This window comes from Sinocyclocheilus anshuiensis, unplaced genomic scaffold (genome assembly GCF_001515605.1).
Source record: "Sinocyclocheilus anshuiensis isolate Anshui unplaced genomic scaffold, SAMN03320099.WGS_v1.1 scaffold683, whole genome shotgun sequence".
Taxonomy (NCBI): domain Eukaryota; kingdom Metazoa; phylum Chordata; class Actinopteri; order Cypriniformes; family Cyprinidae; genus Sinocyclocheilus; species Sinocyclocheilus anshuiensis.
In genome coordinates, this window is record NW_015548218.1 from 2,022 (window position 1) to 24,719 (window position 22,698).

General features: G+C 40.0%; 2 protein-coding genes across 2 annotated transcripts in view; both read left to right on the top strand.

Annotated features, from left to right (window-relative positions):
• On the top strand, positions 1–19,404 carry LOC107654078 (canalicular multispecific organic anion transporter 1-like). The gene is made up of 23 exons (XM_016441004.1): positions 1–6; positions 1,307–1,321; positions 1,386–1,523; positions 1,959–2,105; positions 2,241–2,325; positions 2,625–2,691; positions 2,856–2,982; positions 3,110–3,286; positions 8,025–8,192; positions 9,332–9,515; positions 10,405–10,558; positions 10,768–10,867; positions 10,964–11,183; positions 11,778–11,932; positions 12,162–12,317; positions 12,472–12,671; positions 12,773–12,899; positions 12,990–13,091; positions 13,968–14,111; positions 14,215–14,373; positions 17,331–17,497; positions 18,387–18,581; positions 19,093–19,404. The coding sequence occupies exons 1-23, from the start codon at positions 1–3 to the stop codon at positions 19,241–19,243; spliced, it is 3,144 nt and encodes a 1,047-aa protein (XP_016296490.1). The 3' UTR covers positions 19,244–19,404.
• A 1,049-nt stretch (positions 19,405–20,453) lies between these two features.
• The window catches only part of cox15 (cytochrome c oxidase assembly homolog 15 (yeast)), a 14,940-nt gene continuing 12,695 nt past the window's right edge, over positions 20,454–22,698 (top strand). The window contains exons 1-2 of the mRNA XM_016441005.1: positions 20,454–20,655; positions 21,847–22,020. Of these exons, the coding sequence (XP_016296491.1) occupies positions 20,584–20,655; positions 21,847–22,020 (246 nt within the window). The 5' untranslated portion in view covers positions 20,454–20,583. The remainder of the gene's footprint in view (positions 20,656–21,846; positions 22,021–22,698) is intronic.

Genomic DNA, 22,698 nt, shown 5'->3' on the forward strand with positions numbered 1-22,698 from the left:
ATGTGGGTAAGTTTTATAAATAAAAAAAAATAAAGAAATAAACAAGATTTTGAACATAAAGCTGAAAAATGATTATGAATTGGATTCAGAATGATAATCAAAACGTAGATGGAGTCGATCAACACCCCAAAGCTTGACAGTCATTATTACCTCTTCATTGGTCGACATTTTATTCCATAACGTTGCACAGTTTTGATGCTGTTTTATGTCTGATTATCTGTTGCATCTGTTGTTTCAGTTTCTTCTTCTCTTGTGTTTTGGAAATTCTGTACAGAAGATGTGTACTAGCGCCCCCTACCATATAACAATGAAAACACGGATTCTCGGAGCACAAGTATAGCTCAAATATATTTAGACTTTTTCTAAGTATAAGTCAAGTATACTTAAATGTCATTTTAAGTATAATTCTGTAAAGTATTATAATATCAAAGTATAATTCTGTAAAGTATTATAATATCTGTAAAGTAAATAAAGCCCATGTCTGAGAAGTACATAAAATTAGACAAAGTATACTTTCCTATTTTTTAGTCTAAAAGACGTATACTAATAGCACACTTGAATAAACTTCTTTTTCATAAGGGTCTGTAAGTTATTTAACCATGTGCTTCTATGTCTTTGGAAGGCTTTTGTCTTTCGAACACATTAAAATGCACAAATTCACAAACTTTTTTTGCCATCTGATCCTCTTTCACCTGATATATTTACTTGAAGTACCCCTGAGATTTTAAAATAAATCACATTTGAATGTTCATGGTTCTCTGATGTTGGTTAATGGTCACATGACATGCAGGTAAACAAATAAAATATTTAATTTTTGATAGTGTTTTATTTTGATTGATTTTAAAAGTATTTATTTTAATTTAACATTTTTATGATTTAATTAGTTAATAGCGTTTCATTAAGCTCACAAACCCCCTGCAGTTCCTTCACAAATCCAGTTTGGGAAACCTTGACGTAATGTTTAACGCGCTTCATGTTGTCAAAAACAACAACTGCAATATATTTTCTAAATCTTTGCATTTTTATATCGATATAGTACAAGATTATCCTATTTAAATCATTGTGATAAATGAGTTAGGTCAAAAACAATCGAATTATAGTCTTGTTATATTACCTAAAAATGTGTAATGTAATGGATTACGTTACTGACATGTATTTTGGAATCAGTAATGGATTACAATTTGTAAGTAATCTACCCAGCTCTGCATATTAGTACCTTTCGAAAAAAGGTACCGTCCCAGTACAGCTTTTGTTTTTTTGTTTTTTGGAGAATGTAAAATGCTTCATATCATATTTTCATTTTCAGTCCAGTCAAATGAGAGTACGAAATCTTGGTTTGTTGGCGTCTCTGCACATTGTTCACTTTTTCATCACTCGTGTGGTAGGTTCTGAAGTATTACGCCTGGGAATCATCTTTTGAGGCTCAGGTTCAGGAAATTCGAGAGAAGGAGCTGAAGGTGATGAGGAAGTTTGCCTACCTCTCATCGGTCTCCACCTTCATTTTTTCATGTGCTCCAGCTATTGTGAGTATAACAAAGTTTTTATATATGAAATGATTTGAATGTTGTTTCTTGAACATGTTTAGTGCAGGTTGGGATATGCCGGTATCAAATTTTCATGTTGCGATTAATTGCTAATGCTTTTATCACGGTATTATCACGGTATTGAAATTTAGTTTTAAAAAAGTGCTATCGCATTACCGAAAACCGGCACAAGTCTAAGTGCAATAGTTGCTAAAGAGTATTCAGAAGCAGATTTAAGTCTAAAATTCTGCATCTCATTTAGTATTTTTGACTAAAACTAAAGTGTGTTGAATGCTTGAAAAGTAAAATATATCTCAAATGCACATTTCAGTAACATTTTTATTTTGGAGTCATTTTATTGACTACTAAACTATTGTTGCTTGTTTGTGAGGTCTGGCCGCAGATGAAGCTCATATCATGTCTTATTGTCTTCAGGTGTCTCTGGCGACCTTCGCTGTGTTTGTGTCTGTGGGTCCTGATAACATCCTGGATGCAGAGAAAGCTTTTACCTCCATCTCACTCTTTAACATACTGCGCTTACCACTCGCCATGCTTCCAGAGCTGATTTCCGTCATGGTTCAGGTATTAGAATAAATACATTGTTTCATATTTATATTGTTGTTTATATAGAAGCTTTTCATTGCTACCTTTCAATCAATCATATTAAAAACTATTACTGAAGTTGTTAGAAATTTGTACTCTTTGTACTTTGTTTAGACCACTGTGTCTAAGAAAAGACTCGAGAAATTTCTGAGTGGTGATGATCTGGACACAATGGCGGTAACGCGTGATGACAGCCACAGTAAAAACTCATTGTTATTTCCTAAGAGATTTTTAGACAAACTTGAGAACAAACTTCTAATTTTTGACAAACTTCTATGAGATTTGTAGACGAGCTGATTTCAAATTGTTTTAGAATAGCTAAATTCATCTGGTCTATCACTACTTGATGAACTCGTTAATGTTTGTAGTTTTTGTTACTAGTTACTAGTCATTTAACATGTGGCAAAGAACATACTTCAAGTCCACTTCAGAGCAACAACAGTAGTGTAGTGTGAAATCTGAGAGAGTGGTCAGTGTTCTCATAATTTGCTGAATTAGGTGCCGCCATGAGCATGACTTATGGCACATATGCCTGGGAAAGAGACACAGAACCAGTTCTGAAAAAGTGAGATTTGCCATGTTTCACTACAGCATTTCACTTACATATTTCTACACTGGTACAGTATATAAAAGATGCAACTAAAACTGTTATTTAGTATTACTGCTGTCATTCGCTGTGTGTTTGCATGAGTGTGTGTGTTCTATCTAACCAGTGATTATATTGTTCAGCGTCTCTCTGGACATTAAACCGGGTCGTCTGGTGGCAGTGGTTGGGGCTGTAGGGTCTGGAAAGACGTCGCTGATATCCGCTCTGCTGGGAGAACTGCACAGCCTCAGGGGTCGCATTAATATCAAAGTAATCAAACAGATCTCTATGAAAAGGGTTTTTGCCTAGTTTCAGATTCAGTCTTCTACTTGAACAAATAATGTCACTCTTATGTACTGTCTGGGCCGTTAGTTACATGTCTCTTATTCTCTCTCAGGGGTCTGTAGCGTATGTGCCGCAGCAGGCCTGGATTCAGAACATTACTCTGAAGGACAACATCTTGTTCGGCTCTAATCTGGATGAGGAGCATTATCTGTTTGTGTTGGATGCGTGTGAGCTCGGGCCAGACCTGGATCTTCTGCGAGGAAGAGATCAAACTGAGATTGGAGAGAAGGTAAAGTGTGTGGTAGGGGTAGGGTTGCAAAAAGGTGGAAAATTTCCAGTAAATTTCGGAAACATTCCATACATCTTGGACATTTTCCAGGATTTTTTGGAAAGTTTACGGAAATTTACCAGAAATTTTCCACCCCTTTGCAACCCTAGGTAGGGGCGATATACCAGTAGACACGATTAACCGGAAGAAATTTGTCAGTCAATTTTGGACTATTGTCTGTATTTCAGTTAAACGCTCACGTGACATTGCTCTGCTATGTGGTCACGAAAACTTATCTTTTGCATATGTTTTTTTAATCATTGTGGTTTCAAAACAAGTGATTTTAATGCAGTCAGCAGCAAAAGGGAACTCATTTGGCTATATGTGCAAGAAAATGTGTCACAGTATATTGGATCCGGGCAGCTCTTAAAGTGACAGTAGCCTTCTACTTAAAGTGACAGCATATTCCTACTGTCATTCATGTTAATAAAACAACAAAAGTGAGAAAATCTCTTACTGCTCTTGACTAAATCACTTTTGTAACTTTAATAAGAAATATTTAATTTACACAGTGAATAATATACAGTGTTTTTATACATTTAATTCCTTGTATGTAGCATTTCTTATTTATTTGTTGTACTGTAGTTTTTTCCCTATTGCTTGTAATTAGTTTACTTTCCTTATTTAATCGCTTTTTTTACAAGTTTACTTGGCTTCAGTGAGCATGAGTTTTTTTTATTTTATTTTATTTAGTCTAGTAATAGTTTTTTTGTGATATTGACACAGTGGTGACAAGAATTATGAAATTTCTATGGCATCAAAAATCTTGACCTTGTTTTAAGAGCCTGAGCCTTAGTGCACGCTGCCACAGACTGACACTCACACCCAGTAAATGACAAAACTCCTTCCAAAATTTGGAAACAAATTGGGGTCCCCTGTCGGAGACCACGTCCATCGGGAGGCCATGAATGAGAAAGACGTGATCAACAAAAGTAACTGCTGTCTCCTTGGCAGAGGATAATTTGGGCAAGGGAATGAAATGGGCCACCTTCTAAAACCGGTGCACTATGGTCAAAACAACCGTATTGCCCTGGGAGGGTGGTAGGGCAGTGACAAAATCGAGCACGATGTGGGACCAGGGTCTCGAAGGGACAGACAGCAGTTGAAGTAACCCCTCCGGGGGTCGATTGGAAGTCTTGTCACGAGCACAAACTGAGCAGGCCAAAACAAAATCCCGGATGTCACGAGCCATGGAACGCCAGCAGAATCGCTGTTTAACAAGAAAGTTAGTACGATTCACTCCTGGATGACAAGACACGTTGGAACAATGACCCCACCGAATAACGTTGGACCGTAAACTCTCCGGCACAAATAACCGACCTGGTGGGCACCTGGGCGGAGGCATTACCCCTTCTAAGGCCGCACGAACCTTCGACTCGACCTCCCATGTGAGTGTAGAGACAACGAGTTTCTCAGGTATTATACACTCGGGAATGGACGGGCGCTCGGAATGATCAGAAATACGAGATAAGGCATCGGGTTTGATGTTCTTGGAACCCGGATGGTAGGAAAGGGAAAAGTCAAAACGACCGAAAAAAAGTGCCCACTGAGCCTGGGAGGAGCCTGGAGTTAAGACGTTTAGCGGATCTAAATATACTCGATGTTCTTATGATCGGTCCAGACGATAAAGGGTACCCCCCAACCCTCTAACCAATGATGCCATTCCTCCAAAGCTAACTTGACTGCCAGCAGCTCTCTGTTACCAATGTTACGTTCGAGGAAGAGCGCTCGGAAAGAACCGCGCCTACCCCCACCTCTGATGCATCGACCTCCACCACAAACTGATGTGTGGGATCAGGGGCTATGAGAATAGGAGCTGAAACAAAGCGGCTCTTGAGGTTGGCAAATGCAGCTTCAGCTGCACTGGACCACCTCAACATTGTTCTGGTGGAGGTCAAGGCAGTCAGAGGAGTAGCTAGTTGGCTGAAATTGCAAATAAAATGCCGATAGAAATTGGCAAACCCCAGAAACCTCTGCAGGGCCTTACGGGAATCTGGGGTTGGCCAATCCACCACAGCCTTAACCTTATCGGGATGCATGCGCATTCCCTCGGATGAGATGATGTATCCCAAAAATGGAACTGACTGTGCATGGAACGCACATTTCTCCGCCTTGACAAAAAGCCCATTCTCGAGCAGCCTCTGGAGCACCCGCCTGACGTGCTGAACATATTCCTGGAGAGAAGAAAATATCAATATGTCAACCAGGTAGACATGTATGAATTGATCGACCATGTTTCTCAGCACGTCATTAACTAGTGCTTGGAAAATCGCAGGGGGGTTGGACAGCCCGAAGGGCATAACCAGATATTCGAAGTGCCCCCTATGGGTATTAAACGCGGTTTTCCACTCATCCACCTCTCTTATGCGGACCAAATGATAAGCGTTACGCAAATCCAATTTGGTGAAGATAGATGCTCCCTGCAACCGCTCGAAGGCTGAAGACATCAACGGCAAAGGGTAAGTATTCTTTACCGTGATGTTGTTCAACCCTCGGTAATCAATGCATGGTCACAGGGAACCATCCTTCTTCCCCACAAAAAAAATCCTGCCCCAACGGGAGAAGGACAAATGAGCCCGGCTGCTAGAGAATCAGAAATGTATTTCTCCATGGCCTCCCTTTCTGGAGCAGAAAGCGAGCATAACCTGCCCTTAGGCGGAGACGTACCTGGTACTAGATCTATTGCACAGTCATAGGGATGATGTGGAGGAAGAGAAGCAGCCCGGGACCTACTGAACACTTCCTTCAGGTTGAGGTACTCCTTGGGCACGTTAGACAGGTTCACCGGCTCATTCTGCTACAAAGAACAAGACACAGACAAACAAGCAGACATAAGACAGGATGCATAACACTGATCACTCCACGCCGAGATGGAATTATGGCCTCAGTCCACCCTAGGATTGTGATGCACTAGGCAGGGGTGGCCCAGAATGACAGGAGCCAGCGGAGATTCAGTGAGCAGAAGTGCGAGTTTCTCAATATGATTTCCTGAAGTGATGAGGGTGACTGACCCAGTAGTATGTCTGATGCCAGGAAGAGCCTGTCCATTGAGTGCATTGACAGAGATTTTATGGATGAGAGGAACAATGGGAATCTGAAGGTGTTGTGCCAAGTTGTAATCCATAAAATTACCTTCCGCTCTGGAATCCAGCAGGGGCTGGCAGTTGTGGACTCTGGCTGCCCATTGCAGTCTTACCGGGAGGAGAGTTGTGGACGAGGATTTCTCCAGGGACAATCCGCCCGACAGTAGCCTCAGCTCTACTGCCGGGCTTGGCCTTTTACTTGACAGTCAGGAAGTTCCGACACTAGCTTGCGGTGGCCTCGCTGATCGCATTGCTGTAGACGTGCATCTACCCAAAGAGCTAATTCGATGAGTCCATCAAGATCAGTGGGTAATTCCACTGTGAAAATCTCCTTCTGAATCCGGTCAGCCAACCCATGCAGGAACATGTCCCACTGCGCCTCCTCGTTCCACTTGCACTCAGCTGCCAATGTCTGGAACTCGATGGAATAGTCCGAAACGGGTCTGTTCTCCTGCTGTAGATCGGCTAACATGCGCGCCGCCTCGTGACCCGCTACCACGCGATCAAAGACACGTTTCATCTCCTCCGAGAGTTTGTGGAACGAAGAGCAGCAAGGATGTTGGTTCTCCCACACCGCCATTCCCCACAGAGCTGCCTGTCCCGACAGCAGTGTCAACACTAAGACCACCTTAGACTGTTCGGTAGAAAAAGTCAAAGGCTGCAGAGAAAAGAACATTGAGCATTTAGTTAAAATGATTGGGTTCACCAGCATATGCTTCTGGTGTGGGTAGACGTGGCTCATGTTGATGCCCGATGTTTCTAGAAGTGGGAAGAACTGGCGGCGGGGGCGGCGCAGTGGGCGATCTCAGTTGTTGAAATTGGGTTGTGAGCTCGGACACCTGTGCTACCAAGGCTTGCACGGCTCAACCTGTTGCTAACATCTGTTCCTCCTGATGATCCATGCGTGCATTGTTGTTGGACAAAAAGTTCCGTAGATCCGATGCATTCACTGAATCCATTGAAGGGTCAGATCGTTCTGTCATGAATACAAAGGAGGATTCAGTAGCAAATGTGGAATATAACAATTTATTAGGAAGAGTCCCAGCAAGACAAAAGGCAAGAGTCAAATAAAGCATGTGCAGAATATTAGTCACTCTTAGTAGCGCAGGAACGCAAATGGGCAGCCGTGGATCTCCCGGGAACATTCAAAATCCGCAAGAGAACTGGAACAGAAATCTAAGGAGATGAAGAAACTGGAACAGGGAACTTGAACACAACCGGGAACACAGCGGGAACACCAAACTATCTGACAACACAGGACAGATAGCACAGGTATTAAATAGCTGAGCTGATGATCTACAGCTGGCGCTGATCAACCAGTCAGCAGCAATCACAGACACACCCACACACACAGAGAAAGCGAGAACGAGTCAGTGAACCCATAAACCGTGACAGTAACCCTGCATTCTAGATAGTGTTTCTCTCAACCCTGTTCCTGGAGGAACAGCAGCGGTACACATTTTACATGTCTCTTATCTAACTCATCTGTTTCAGATTTTGAGTGATGGGTTCAATTATTTGATTAGAAACCGTTCAGGAGTATGTAGTGCTAGTGTGCCTCCAGGAACAGGGTTGGGAATCACTGCTCATTGAATCTTTCATACGCTGTACCACAGGGCATCAATCTGAGCGGGGGACAGAAACAGCGGGTGAGTCTAGCCATGGCAGTCTACAGCTCTGCAGACGTGTACCTTCTAGATGACCCACTGTCTGCTGTAGACTCACATGTGGGAAAACATCTGTTTGAGAGGGTGATTGGACCCAAAGGACTGCTCAAAGACAACGTAGGAGACTAAAGGCAACATTCTTTCTACACTAAAACGCTTAAAATTGTTACCAATTTTAGGCTCATTTCACATTTCCGCATTTCATATTTTATTTTCTATGGTATCAGAATTTCCTTAGGCTGGCTTCTCAACTGATCTCAAATGGAGACTAATCCCTAAAGAAAATACAATGCTCTGTTGCTAAGCAAAGAGTATTTTCTGCTTCCCCATAAATTCCTGCACTGCTGTTCTGTAATCATTTAATATTAAAGGGGTCAAATTATGTTGTTAAAAATAACATTATTTTGTGTATTTGGTGTAATGAAATGTGTTTATGCGGTTTAAGGTTAAAAAAACATTATTTTCCACATACTGTACATTATTGTTTCTCCTCTATGCCCCACCTTTCTGAAATGCGTCGATTTTTACAAAGTTCATCGGTCTGAAAAGCAAGGTGTGCTGTGATTGGCCAGCTATCCAGTGCGTTATGATTGGCCGAATACCTCAAGTGTGTGACGGAAATGTTACGCCCCTACCATATTGTGATGTCAGGCCGGAGCGATGATTCACAAACATGAAAACCCATTATAAACGAGGCATTCGTTGCATCCAGTGGGGACATAATTATGGATTATAATGACTTATACTGTCTTTTTATGTGTTGCGTTGCATCGCGCCGCGTAAACATAAAACCATGTCTGCATTTGTGATCGGAGAAATGACAAACAACAAGCCCTACTCTACACTGCCCAAAAAAACTCGCTTTAAATATAAAAAATATAAAATATAAAAACGCTTTAAATATAAAAAAAAACTTACTTGTGGCGGCAGCAACAATACTACAGCGAGAATAAAAGTTACACCTTTCTTTCTTTGCGTGAACATTTGGGCGGCGTTATGCAAATATTCCCACATAGTGACGTAGACATGTGGGGGCGTGTTAGAACGAGCCGTTTTAGGTAGGCGTGGCTGACTCTTAACTTTTATAAAGAATATCTCTTTGGATTTGAGACTTTAGTCTTTGCAACTTTACAGATCTTCTTTATGCAGCAAGAGCTTGTAACACTCCAAAGAGAAAGGAAAAATTGAAATCGCATCATATGACCCCTTTAAATCAAATACATTGCTCTGTTTTGTCCCCTTCTCTTTCTCTGTAGACTCATATCCTGGTAACACATGGGATCAGCTTCTTGCCATATGTAGATGAGATCATTGTATTGGTAAATGGGGTGGTGTCCGAGGTAGGATCATACGACGGTCTTCGAGCCAGTAAAGGAACTTTCTCTGAATTCCTGGAAACGTACGGCGAAGACGAAAGCAACAACGCTGATGCCAGAAAAGGTTTGTCTCCCATCCAACATTTGCACTTGCTTCTGAGTTTCGAATATCATCGTAAATTTGAACACATTCTGAAAGCTTTATTGAGGTGCTTGTGAGGTGTACATGCCTCAGCTGCTAAAGTGTGGGTTTCTTTCATTTTCTCTTGGTTGTTTTATTTCTTGGTGCAAGTTGCTTTCCTCATGCTGTTCTGGTTGTGAATGCCCAAAACTGTGAACTGACAACCACATTACAACTGAAATATTTACCTTACTGAAGAAAATACACACAGACCGGCCGCCATATCACCCTGTAGCCCAAGACTGGTTGCCCACTGATATTACTTAGGTGGGGTCTATGGGTGTCGTGTTTCATGTTGTGTTTTTATTCATCTTGATTTCTCAAAAGTTCCTTCATGGCTTGACTTTTGCTCTGATATGCGGTGTGTGTCTTTCCAAATCGTGTCCAGCCAATTGAATTTGAAGGCTGCAGTTCAGTCCGCAACTAAATAGTGAAAATAATTGTGTAATACTATTATAAAAAAATAAATAATAGTTTATTTTTAACGAAACAGCTCTTAAATTCACACAATTGCATTCATACTAAGCATTTACAAATCTGAAGGTGAAATGGTAACAAAATCCTCGGATGTGGACAATATTGATCAAAAAAGCATTCAGGGATCAGCACTATGAAAATTCACTGGAAACAGTAGACAATTCGGGCACCTTTGGCATACTCTTTTCAATATACCATGACCCATGATCTCTAAAACATTACATAGTAATAAATAGGCCTATACTTGAAATGTACAGTTTTGAAGTACTGTGTGTTTGCATATCTGCTAATATCAAAACATGTACACACTGCGCACATGAACTAACTTTATATGTTGTTCTCACTGTCCAACAAGCATCAGCTCAGGAGTCAGACTATGAGCAGATTGACACACTGCCGGAGGGTTTGGAGCCACAGGCTGATGACTCTCCTGAAGACATTGTCTCAAGCACACTAAAGAGAGAAAACAGCCTGCGCCACAGCCAGCGGCACAGCAAACGAAATGGAAGGTAAAATCAACACACCACAGACTAATATTCAACATGTCAGAAGAACATTTCTCAGATATAACTGAATATTGGCCCAACTGAGCAAGTATTCTCTTGATCTTCACATACCGAAATGCACGTTCTGAATGAAAATCACTTTGAGTGACTTCATTGCAGGAGTGCATTTTTGTAATCACCAAGGCTGTTTTATTTCTATTTCTTGTCTTTAGTGTGAGAGTGAGGAAAAACAGCTCTGTTCGGTCCAAAAAAGACTCTGGCGATAAGAAGGGACAGCGACTGATTGAGAAAGAGGCGATGGAGACAGGAAGGGTACGTAATAGTATCTAAATGCAGTTTTGATATTCCATGTTTTATCAATTTTTCCTCACTTATTTTGTGCAAATTATTTTTTGATCCATAAACCAGGTGAAATTCTCAGTGTATCTTCAGTACATGAGGTCTATGGACTGGTGTTTCGTCACCTGGAGTTTCCTGTTCTACTTCATCCAGAATGTGGCCATCATTGGTCAAAACCTGTGGCTCAGTGACTGGACTGAGGATTCTGTAGAATATTTCAACACAACCTACCCAGCTTACATTAGAGACATGAGAATAGGTGTCTTCGGAGCCCTGGGATTGGCACAAGGTATGAGCAGAAAGAGGTTTAAGAAATACTTTCACAAAAAGAATGAAATAGAGGACAACCTCTATGTACAGAATATTATATTTATAGAAGCTCACTCTTAAAAATAAAGGTGCTTCAAAAGGTTCTTCAAGCCATGCCATAGAAGAACCATTTTTGCTTCCACAAAGAAGCATTCAGTCAAAGGTTCTTTAAAGAACCATCGCTTTCTTACCGTTTTGTAATCTGAAGAACCTTCTTTCGCCACAAAGAACCTTTTGTGAAACAGAAAGGTTCTTCAGATGTTAAAGGTTCTTTATGGAACAATTTAGACAAAAAGGTTCTTCTATGGCATCGTGAAGCACCTTTATTTTTAAGAGTGCCGTCAATAAGTTTTATATGAATTTCTTATGATCCTGAGCAAGATGAATAATTTGTTGTGAGTTTGATAAAATGTTTATACCCAAAAGTTATAATTTAAAAGTTATAATTTGCTTATGGCAAGCTGAATAAAAAAATAAATAAAGCCTGCAGCCTTTTGTTTCACAGGGAATATCGGCAGACACAGCACATGGATGTTCCTTTGTCACTAAGTAATGGTATATCTTTCCCCGTCAGGTTTTCTGGTGTTTTTTGGCACTATACTCATAGCTGATGGATCCATTTCTGCATCCAGGACTCTACACACAAATCTGCTGTCTAATATTCTGAAAGCACCCATGGTGTTCTTTGATACCACACCTTCAGGACGAATAGTCAATCGTTTTGCCAAGGTATAGATGGGCCTGATTTAAACTTGATTTTGAGGAAGACGGTTGCTCTAAAGCCAAAACAAAGATCTACTATTTGTAATTGTAAAGTTGTAGCCTCTGATTAGTATGTTGTGCAGTAAGAAATATGGACCACAATTATATAAAATTAGATTTTTTTTGGACAATTGTTTAACTTTGCCTGTTCTTAAACTGAATTTTTTTTTTTCTCCCCAATGTGGCTTATAATTAGGATATATTTACAGTGGATGAGATGATCCCGATGTCCTTCAGATCCTGGATTCTCTGTATTCTGGGAGTTCTAGGGACCTTGTTCGTTATCTGTCTGGCTACTCCAATCTTCACCGCAGTTGTTGTACCAATGGCTGTTGTCTACTACTTTGTCGAGGTAACACAGCTACCAATAATGCACACTGTATAGACAATAGGTTTCTAAAACACATTTCTCTTACAGAATAAGAATCAGCCATTTGAGCGAAAGAATTCAAATCTATCCTGCTGCTGTCCAGTCATTTTGTATAAACCTTCTTCCTGTATTTTAGAGGTTCTATGTTGCTACATCCAGGCAACTCAGACGACTGGACTCTGTATCTCGATCACCCATATACTCACACTTTGGAGAAACCATATCAGGCCTCTCTGTGATAAGGGCATATGGGCACCAGCAACGTTTCCTAAAGCAAAATGAGGACTCCATTGATCAGAATCTCAAAAGTGTCTATCCTTTGTTTGTTTCTAACAGGTCAGCATTGGGTACTCTACGTCAAGCTTTTTTTTTTTTTTTTTCAAGTGATACATCTGTTTTTGCATTATAAGCACTTAATGTTGCTTGTTGGGTTTCAGGTGGCTGGCCATGCGTTTGGAATGCCTGGGGAATCTGGTGGTGTTTTTCGCAGCTTTGTTTGCTGTGATCTCTCGTGACTCTTTGAATAGTGGATTGGTTGGACTGTCCATCTCATACGCCTTAAGCGTAAGTTTTAGATTTTGAGGTACTTGTGATAGTCAAATAACCTTAAGTGTGCTCAGTAACACTGTGTGCCACTACTCATGTTCTTATTAGGTGACTCAAATTTTGAACTGGCTTGTGAGAATGACATCAGAATTGGAGACCAACATTGTTGCTATGGAAAGAGTGAGGGAGTACACAGAGATCAAAAATGAGGTGTGATTTTTGGATTAATCTACTAAAAACCATTTTCTTAATTTGACTGACTTTATTAAATTATTTACTATAAACTAGCCTAAAACTGCAGCAGGCTTGATAGAAACGCACTCTTAAAGGTTTATCAATACTGCTGACTACATGTTTCAAAACCTTTATGTGAATTTTTTCCTATCACTAATTATTGATGGCTTAAATTTTAAAATCTCAAGAGTATCATGAGCAACTTTACAAGAATTATTGTTTGAAGTCTTTGCTAAAATTGCATGACCATATTTCCATCATTATTGTGAAGGTAGACAAGTCACCTGAAAGAGCATTAAGTCACTGAGAATGAGTAAATCATACTTAATAAATTTGACACCTGGAAGGTAGGGGTGTCCAGTCCTGCTCCTAAAGGCCGAACATCCTGCAGAGTTTAGCTCCAACTACCAACAGACTTGCCTGGAGGTTTTTAGTGCAGCAATGTCCAATCCTGCTCCTGGAGGGCCGATATACTGCAATGAACAGCTCCAACACCAGTTAAACACACCTGACAGCTGAATAACTAGAAAGTTCCAGGCAGGTGTGCTGAGGCAAGTTGGAGATAAACACTGGCCCACCAGGTGTAGGATTGGACACATCTGTTCTAGTGAGTCTGAAGACCTTGATTAGCTGGTTCAGGTGTGTTTAATTAAAGTTGGAGCTAAACTCTGTAGGACAGTGGCCCTCCAGGAACAGGAATTTCCAGGCAAGTGTAAATATACTTCACCAGTTTTACCATATTTGAACAGATCCATGTGAAATCCGGTGATTTCCCAGTGATAAATGCAATTGGAAAAAAACTTTTGTTTATTTTCTTAATTCTGTAATTTAAATGACAATATTTGTCACCAGGCTCCATGGATCACCAGTAATCGTCCTCCAGATGACTGGCCCACTGCTGGGAATATTCGTTTTGATAACTATAAAGTTCGATACCGGCCTGAACTGGAGCTCATTCTCCATGGAATCACATGTGACATTGCAAGCACTGAGAAGGTGAGGAGACATACCAGATTCTTAGTATATTTTTTTGAAATATTGAAAAAGCCACTTGAACAAATTTGTTTGTGTTTCTCCCCCCACCCCCAATTTTACTCAGATTGGCATTGTTGGTCGAACTGGTGCAGGCAAATCCAGTCTGACCAACTGTTTGTTTCGCATTATTGAAGCTAGTGAAGGTCGAATCCTCATTGATGGTATTGACATCTCCACCCTGGGGCTTCATGATCTCAGGAGCAGACTTACCATCATTCCACAGGTGCTTGGAGAACACGAGATACATTCACAATCAGCAAAATTTTGCCAAGTAGCACAGCAGTTACCAAGGGTTTGCTGAGAGGTGCTTCAATAAACAGATGCAATTATTTGCTTTTTGTTAGCCCTAAATGAAAACATGTTTTTTGTGTGTGTGTGTGGGTGAGTAGACTTGTCATTTAAATTACAATGTTAAAAGACAGTGTTAAGACCATAGAATAAACTACAAAGACTATACCATACATTCACCACAGGTTAAAAAAACATTGTCTCAGTTGTTATAAAAATGGTTATATGCATAGCCCAAATGTTTTCTTCCTTTGTGGACTTCATTACCTCAATCTGTAGTAATCCTCAGTGTAGTAATTCCCTCAATTTGACATTCTGGTATAGGTTTACTTCAACTGCACTGACTTCAGGAACAGCTTGTCTGTGGGGTAATACTACTTTGTTTATTACACCTGAACTGCGGTTGGGCAATTCTGGTGCTCAGGGTGCACTATCCTGCAGAGTTTAGTTTCATCCTGGATCAAACTCACCAGCTTGTAGTTTTCTAGTAATCCTGAAGACTTTGATTAGCTGGTTCAAGTGTGTTTGATAAGGGCTGGAGCTAAACTCTGCAGGACTGTGGCCTTCCAGGAACAGGTTTGGAGACCCTTGTCTTAAAGGCCTGAGTTGCCCACTCCTGCCCTTAACAGAACATATTAGTACATATAAGGTACAAAGATGTCCCTTTAAAGGTACTGTCTGAGTGACAAGCTGTTGAATCCCTAAAGGTACAGTTTGTTCCGAGGAGACAATCTGCTTGCGTGATTTGTACTGTGTGGTAGGAGACAGCTGGCAAACACACAATTTAATAATTTACCCCAGAGAGGCCTGTTTATTGGACACTACTGGGATTTAGTTGAAATAAGCGTCCATGTGTGAGCTGGGGTGAGGAAGGGAATGCTTTGAGCTTTCGGTAACAGGGCGTGCTCTGTAATGCTAAATTAAGAAAGTGCTATGTTTTTGTTTGTAATCTATACACACTGATAGAAACAAACATGCTAAACGTCATAAAAATACATTTAAAGGGGTCCTATTGTGCTTTTTTTATTTTAAGTTTAGTTAGTGTGTAAATGTTGCATAAAAAAGATCTGCAATGTTGCAAAGATCAAAGTCCACTCCAGAGGGAGGTATTCTCTTCAACAGAAGAGAATTTTCACTTTTCAGGAACTAACAAATGGCTCGTTTGGACTACAGCAATATTGTGACATCACAAAGTCACTTATTTAAATAATTTGCGTCCACATAATATGGAAAACAGAGGGCAAGGCCTGGCTGAGCTGAGCCAGAGAAAATGAAGAAGAGCTGCTGTAGTAGCATATTTTCACCATGTCACAGTTATGGTAAGGGCTGTGACATTTCTAGAACAAGCTCTAAGCAGTTGGCCAATCACAACGCACTGAGTCAGCTAACCAATCAGAGCACATTTCGTATTTCGGAAGGAGGGGTTTCATCGAAACAGGAACTATTTGAGACAATAGGGCCTTTCGCACCGCTTTGTGTCAATGTCAATGTCTACTTACGTCACGATTAGTACCAGTTGTGCTGGTTAGACCCTGCTCCGGAGTAGGAGCTAATTTGGTTCTCGAAAAAGGCAGTCCGGTACTAAAATCGCTCCTAGTTCCGGCGGTGCGAAAACGCCAAAAAGTGGCTAGTTCCACAATTAGTTCTGGTACTATGAAAAGGTTCCTGCGGTGCGAAAGGCCCTAGTGGGGTGTTTGAGACGGACCCTGTGTTCCATTCGGAAGGGCTCTTCCCTATGCCCTAATCCCTTCAAAGGGTTTACCCTCCGGAGTGAGAGCTTCAAAGGGTTGAAGGGTGTAGGGGACCAAACAACTGTTTCTTGAAGTTCCCTTTTTTGTCATCATCACGTGCCGTCATCATGCAAAGAATCTGCCCAAAGGATCATGGGAGCCCGAAGTGTCCATCAGTTGTACCCTTCGAAATCCTTCATTCCGAAGGGCCCTTTAAAGTGGCCAGTTTTCACCACTTCGTTTTGGAACGAGCCTTCAATATGGCGGCCATGATTGTTTTCACTCCGAAGTGCCCTTCGGAGGGCGATATATCCCATTTTGAATGCACTGGGAGTGGAAAGAGAGAAGGTGCTGCAATTATGGGCAGCGTAAGTGTGATGAGCTAAGTGTGTTTTCTTAGCAATAGATTCTATTTACATTAAGTGAAAATAGCAGTATTTTTAGCGATATACTATTTACACTAAGTGCAAATAGTGATAAATTCTATTTTACACTGTAAAAATATGAGTATTTTATTTGCAGTAATAATAGTTAGATGCTATTTATAGTACTAAGTGCAAATAGTGGCAGATATCTGCACCTCAGTATTTTAGCACGTTTTAAAACACTATGCAATAGTGTATTACTGAGTGTAAATGATATTTTTATGGAAATTATTAAATGGATCCTGTTAATTCGTAAAATAAAGCCCACCCTACACCTGCCCTAACCCTAACCAATAAACACCCGTGAGGCACGTTATTTTCCACTTTTCGATTATTTCCTTCCTTCAACGAGTTTGGCAAAAGGTGGATTCGAACTCTGATTGATTGCATCAAAAAGTAATTGTTACATTACTTTATTACCTACACTACTACTAGAGAGGCTGTCTTTTGCAATGTTGTCTAACCCTACCACACGGTGGTGGGCAGAGCTAGTGTAATTAGCCTCTGCCAGCAAGGTGGGCTATTTGCACTTAGTATAAATAGACACTCCTTTATGTAAAATATGTGAAAATAATAATTTTTTTTTTTTGGAACAATCAAGCATGAAGCCTTTTAGTGTACATCCCAAAAACCATATAAAGACTTCGTAAAAGGGCATAATAAGACCCCTTTAATGGAATGTATATCTGAGAGTGCCCTGCAATGCTGAAAATGAATAAACAAATGATTTCTAACAGGACCCAGTACTCTTCTCTGGAACTCTGCGGATGAACCTGGACCCTTTCGAGAAGTCTAGTGATGAGGAGATATGGACGGTTCTGGAGCTGGCTCATCTCAAAGATTATGTCAGGGGTTTGCCAACAGGACTTCAACACGAGGTCTCGAAGGGTGGAGAGAATTTGAGGTTTGTGAGCTGTAGAAACATGAACATGTTCGTATACATTGAACAAATGTGCTGTGAATGCACATAATACATATTAGCAGTGCTTGAAGTGGGCCAGTACGCACCGGTACGCAGTACCGGCACTTCTATATTTTAGCCTTTAGAGTACCTGCACTTTTTTGTGCGTACCGGCACTTCTGACATGTTGCCGGTACTCAGAGTAAAAGTGTCAGGGTCTGGGGTCTGGGTGGATCCCATATATGATTAGAAAGGACAATATATAAATCACACTACCCAGGTGGGATCACCTCTCATCTCGACCAATCACGTGAATGAATTCAAGCAGAGTGTGTGGTGTGCGAGAGCATGTCAGGGGAGTAGTAGAATAATAATTAATTATTGATTATTGATTACTAATTTGAATCAGTAGGCTACTTTATTACGAAAATAATATCTTAAAATGAAAAGAAGCAGGCTTTTGCGATCACATCATTTTAAACCGGTAAGCTCCTGGAAAGTCCAAGGATCCAGTAAACGAATTCCAACAGTAAGTTCAAAACTGCGCTAATGCAGAGAAAACATGGCCGATTTCATCAGCGATTGCAGAGAGAATAGTGACTTACGTCCAGATGTCAGTAATATTATTCTTTTCAGCGTGTATTTGGAGAATTATATGAAAAATAATGTGTTTTTTTAACATGTTAGACTGCACCCCATAAACACAATCAAGCCTAGAAAAAAACCAGTGAACCACCCCTTTAAGGCGCCCCTGGTCATAGTACTATAATAATGAGAATCAGCTACAGCTAATCCTTTAATAGAGGATATAGCGTTCAGTGCTAATCTATTGTTTTCATTTCCAGATGTATGTTTAGTGTCTGATGTTTGCCTGTTTTTGGATCTCCGACAGTGTTGGTCAGAGGCAGCTGCTGTGTCTCGCCCGGGCCTTGCTCAGGAAATCCCGTATACTGATCCTGGATGAAGCCACCGCAGCCGTGGATCTGGAGACAGACGATCTCATCCAGAACACCATCCGCACAGAGTTTTCCCACTGTACCGTGCTTACCATCGCACACAGGCTGAGCACCATTTTAGACAGTTCACGGCGAGCAGCCTTCAAGACCAGTCCATTTCATATATACAGAGCTTGTTTCAAAGCAGCTTTGCAGAGATATGTTGCAGTAATACTGTATTCAATTTAATAAGATTCTCATTAGCGGTTCCATTTAATGCTCGCCCTAAAATGCCTTAGTACATTCGTCTGTAAATCCACAGTAAGCCCGCCAAAAGCAACGTGACAAGAAATTAAAAACTCACCTAGTTGGCATAGACTACTGTTATCATGACACCACAGTTTCAGCGTTCAGAACTATTCCCAGTAAAATTAATATTTAGAAATTTGATATTGTAAGACACTTCTACAGTGTTGGCCTACCATAAACCTTTTTTAGGGAGCTGTATTAAGATACCTTGAACCTAAAGGACCTAGAAAAATATATGCATATGTAAAAATTAAATTAAATTAGGACTATGTTTATAAAAACTAAACTGAGGACACATTTTGGAGGCATAAAGCTGGAAGTTGTACTGACCCTTTCTCTTCTCTCTTGTTGTAGGGTAATGGTCCTGGATTTTGGTAAAATCGTGGAGTTTGATTCGCCCAGTGTATTGCTTAACAACAAACAGGGACATTTCTATGCGATGGCTAAGGATGCTGGAATCAGAGGAGAAACGAGTACACCTAAAAATATGTCCACTGACCTATGATGTTTTCTCTTTTAAAACTTTTGCTTGAGGACCAAAAAAGGAAATGTTACGCAATTACAATATTATTTCTCTATAATCCTGTTGTTTTTTGTTGATGTGTTGACATGGATTTATATGTTGTGGCAATACAGTTGATTAAATTTTGCACAATTTGGAAACCATTTAGAATTTTTGATTGCACTGAATTTTTGTACTGAACATTTATGTTGGTGTGACTGCCGTCCTGTTGTTCATCCACACAAAAACAGTACAAAACAGTTCAACAGGTACACCAGCTGAATATGGTACACATATCAGCATACTTCCCCAGCTGACTGATTACATTAAGAATAGCAAACATTTTGTTGGTACATTTAAACATGCAACTGAGGCTATATCTAATTAAATTTGTACTAATTTGTATACATTTCAGAATGAAAATTCACGTTTTTGACATATTAGATTAAAAGCTATTATATAGAGGAAAAAAGAACATTTTGGAATTGTTCTTTTCATCACTCCAAAAATCTAAGAATACCAGAATACAATAAATAACTTAAGTAACTTAAAAGTGTATTTTTGAATGATTTATTTACACTAGTTTCAAATAACATTTATTTCTTTTTTTTATGAAAAGCCAAATGGCCAAAATCACCAAACTGACTTATAGGCCTACACGAAGAAAAAAAAAAAAGCGTTTTGTCCTTAGTAGTTGTTTGCAATGTGTCAGGAGAGTGTTCTGCTGCTGGTACACTTTGCTACAGGCAAACACTACAGAGCAAATACAGTCACTGATGGACATACTGCAAAATACAGCAGTGTTCATGCATAGAGTTATGATTATGATGCATAATGCATGATTTCCCGTGGCCTCATTAGATGGTAAAGTGTTTTTTTTTTTTGTTTTTTTTAAATAGGAGAGTGTTCTGCTGCTGGTACACTTTGCTACAGGCAAACACTACAGAGCAAATACAGTCACTGATGGACATACAGCAAAATACAGCAGTGTTCATGCATAGAGTTATGATTATGATGCATAATGCATGATTTCCCGTGGACTCATTAGATGGTAAAGTGTTTTTTTTTTTTGTTTTTTTTAAATAGATGCGTATTCTGGTTGTAGGAATTCTGAATCCAGAGTTTAGACAGATCCTTTAAGGGAAAACATGTACAGTAGAATCATCTCTTGTGCTGTATGCACAGCGTACAGTAGGTGGCGCTGATACTCAGAAGGAGGAAGCGGCCAACGAAACCAGAAGAAGAAGAAGCAGCCGAAGAAGCGCATGGGTAGTGAGTTATGCGAGTATGTTGGTTACGTGACTAGTAATTTGATAATAATTTCATAAGAAGAGATTGAGATCATGGTGCTGCTACTCAGACTCGCCTTGTCGTGTCGCTGTCAAACTACGGGGAGAAATTTACAGCAGATACAGGTAAGACACATGCATATTATTATTACAGCAGCGGTCAATGTATGAATATAATATCGTTTTCCAGTAACACACATGTGCTTTATCAGTATGCAGCATTAAGTGTATAGAGCGTATCGCTGTACAGTTTGTAATGCAGTTTCAGTTCCGGACAGAACGTGACCTGGTCGTCATGAATGAAATAACGTTAACGTTACGCAAACTCTCCAGCGTTTCTGTTATTATTAACAACGTTAACAACGGGTCACAATGAGATGCCTGACTTATTACAGGTGAAACGTTGCCACTACCTCCCATTATATGATACAGTGAAACACAAACCCCCGATAAACAAGCCCAAGGGCGACACTATACTGTTCACTGTTCGGCTATGCAATTGATGCAGTTATGAGCTAAATTACATTGTTGCTGTTTTAGGAAGATAACAGAAATGTGCTATTTACAAATACTTCAAAATGGACAAATCAAAGCTCACATTGTTTTTAAAAAGTTATAATGTATGCCACTTTTTTATCCTGTGATCAGGAATTTATATGTATATATATATTAGTGCTGTCTAACGATTAATCACATCCAAAATAAAAGTTTTTGTTTACATAAATGTGTGTGTACTGTGTATATTTATCATGCATGTATATATTTAAGAAAAATATGTTATGTTTACATATTAAATATATTTATATATAATATAAATTATATGAACCTGTATGAATCAATCATTCATTTATTATTAATTATTATTATTTATTATTATAAGTGCATCTGGTCGTTACTAATAAAATCATTAATATTTAATGCATTCACCTGTCGAGTGACAGTTCAGCCACAATTTAAGGGAGGTTACAGTAATGGCAGTTTTGTGAATAGCCGACTGAGTCGTCAGTGAATGTAAATATGTGGAACCAAAAATTAGACAGGTGTTTAGACAGCATTATGCCTCGCAGTGTGAATGCAGCCATCAGCTGTAGTCAGCTGTGCCTTTAATTATAGAGGTCACTTGTAGTTTTGATGCTTAAGTAACTGATGTTAAACATACTTACAGTAAGTGTTTGAGAGCTACATGAGCGACTTTTATTTAAAGCCTTTTTTTTTTTTCATAAAATGTCGTTACTTTTGCTTAACTGTGACGATCGGATACTTCTATGCAGTGTTGGCTGTGTGTGAAATATGTCTTCGTTGTGAATGTGTTTACAGCGAACCCCTTTGCGACAGTGGCTGCTGCAGAGAGGACAGACCACAGTGACCACAGAAGGTGGACATGCGTCAGTCAGGGCGGCGTCGATCCCAAACGCGGCGAGCGATCGAGTGCTGGGCCGCTGGCTGGTGGGCTGCAGTGGGCTGGTGCTGGGCGCCGTGGTCCTGGGAGGGGTTACCAGGTGAAAACACAAGTTCATTAATGCCTTATAAAGTCACCTGCACAAAGTCAAACATGAGTAGACAAAAATCTAACGGTGGTTGTGTGTAGTCTTTTTTTATATATAGTAGACCAAAAAATTCGAATTTCAAATATTCGTCGAATTTCAAATAAAAATCCACTTTCGAATGCAAAAACGTTGTGCGTCAGGCAGCATTATCAGTGGCGCACGAGATGCTACGTTGTTCATTCAAAATATTGCAGAAAAAGAGAACATCAGTGCGGAGATCACACTGAACGCATATTTATCACATTTTCTAGAGGGACGTCTATCACCGTTGCACTCGCGTCTCGCACAAGAGAGCGGCATGTTTAGAAAGCCATGTAAAATTTAAAATTATGGTGGTTTTCCCCATCCCACTGCATCTCAAGTTTTTAAATGAAGAAAGTGCTCTTTGTGATTGGTTTTCGGTCCTTTGTATTGAACTGTACATACATGCATGATGCTGTTTTGTTTCTAATTGTTTAAGCAACTTTAATTATATAAGGTTTATAAACTTTATTTTAAACATTATGCACTTTTTTCAAAGATAGTCATGTTATTTTATTATGCTTTGAAGAAACGCGCATTAGTAATATTTTGTTCGATGCGCCCTCTTGTGGCCTCAGGAGAGAAGCCAAAAGCTTTTTTT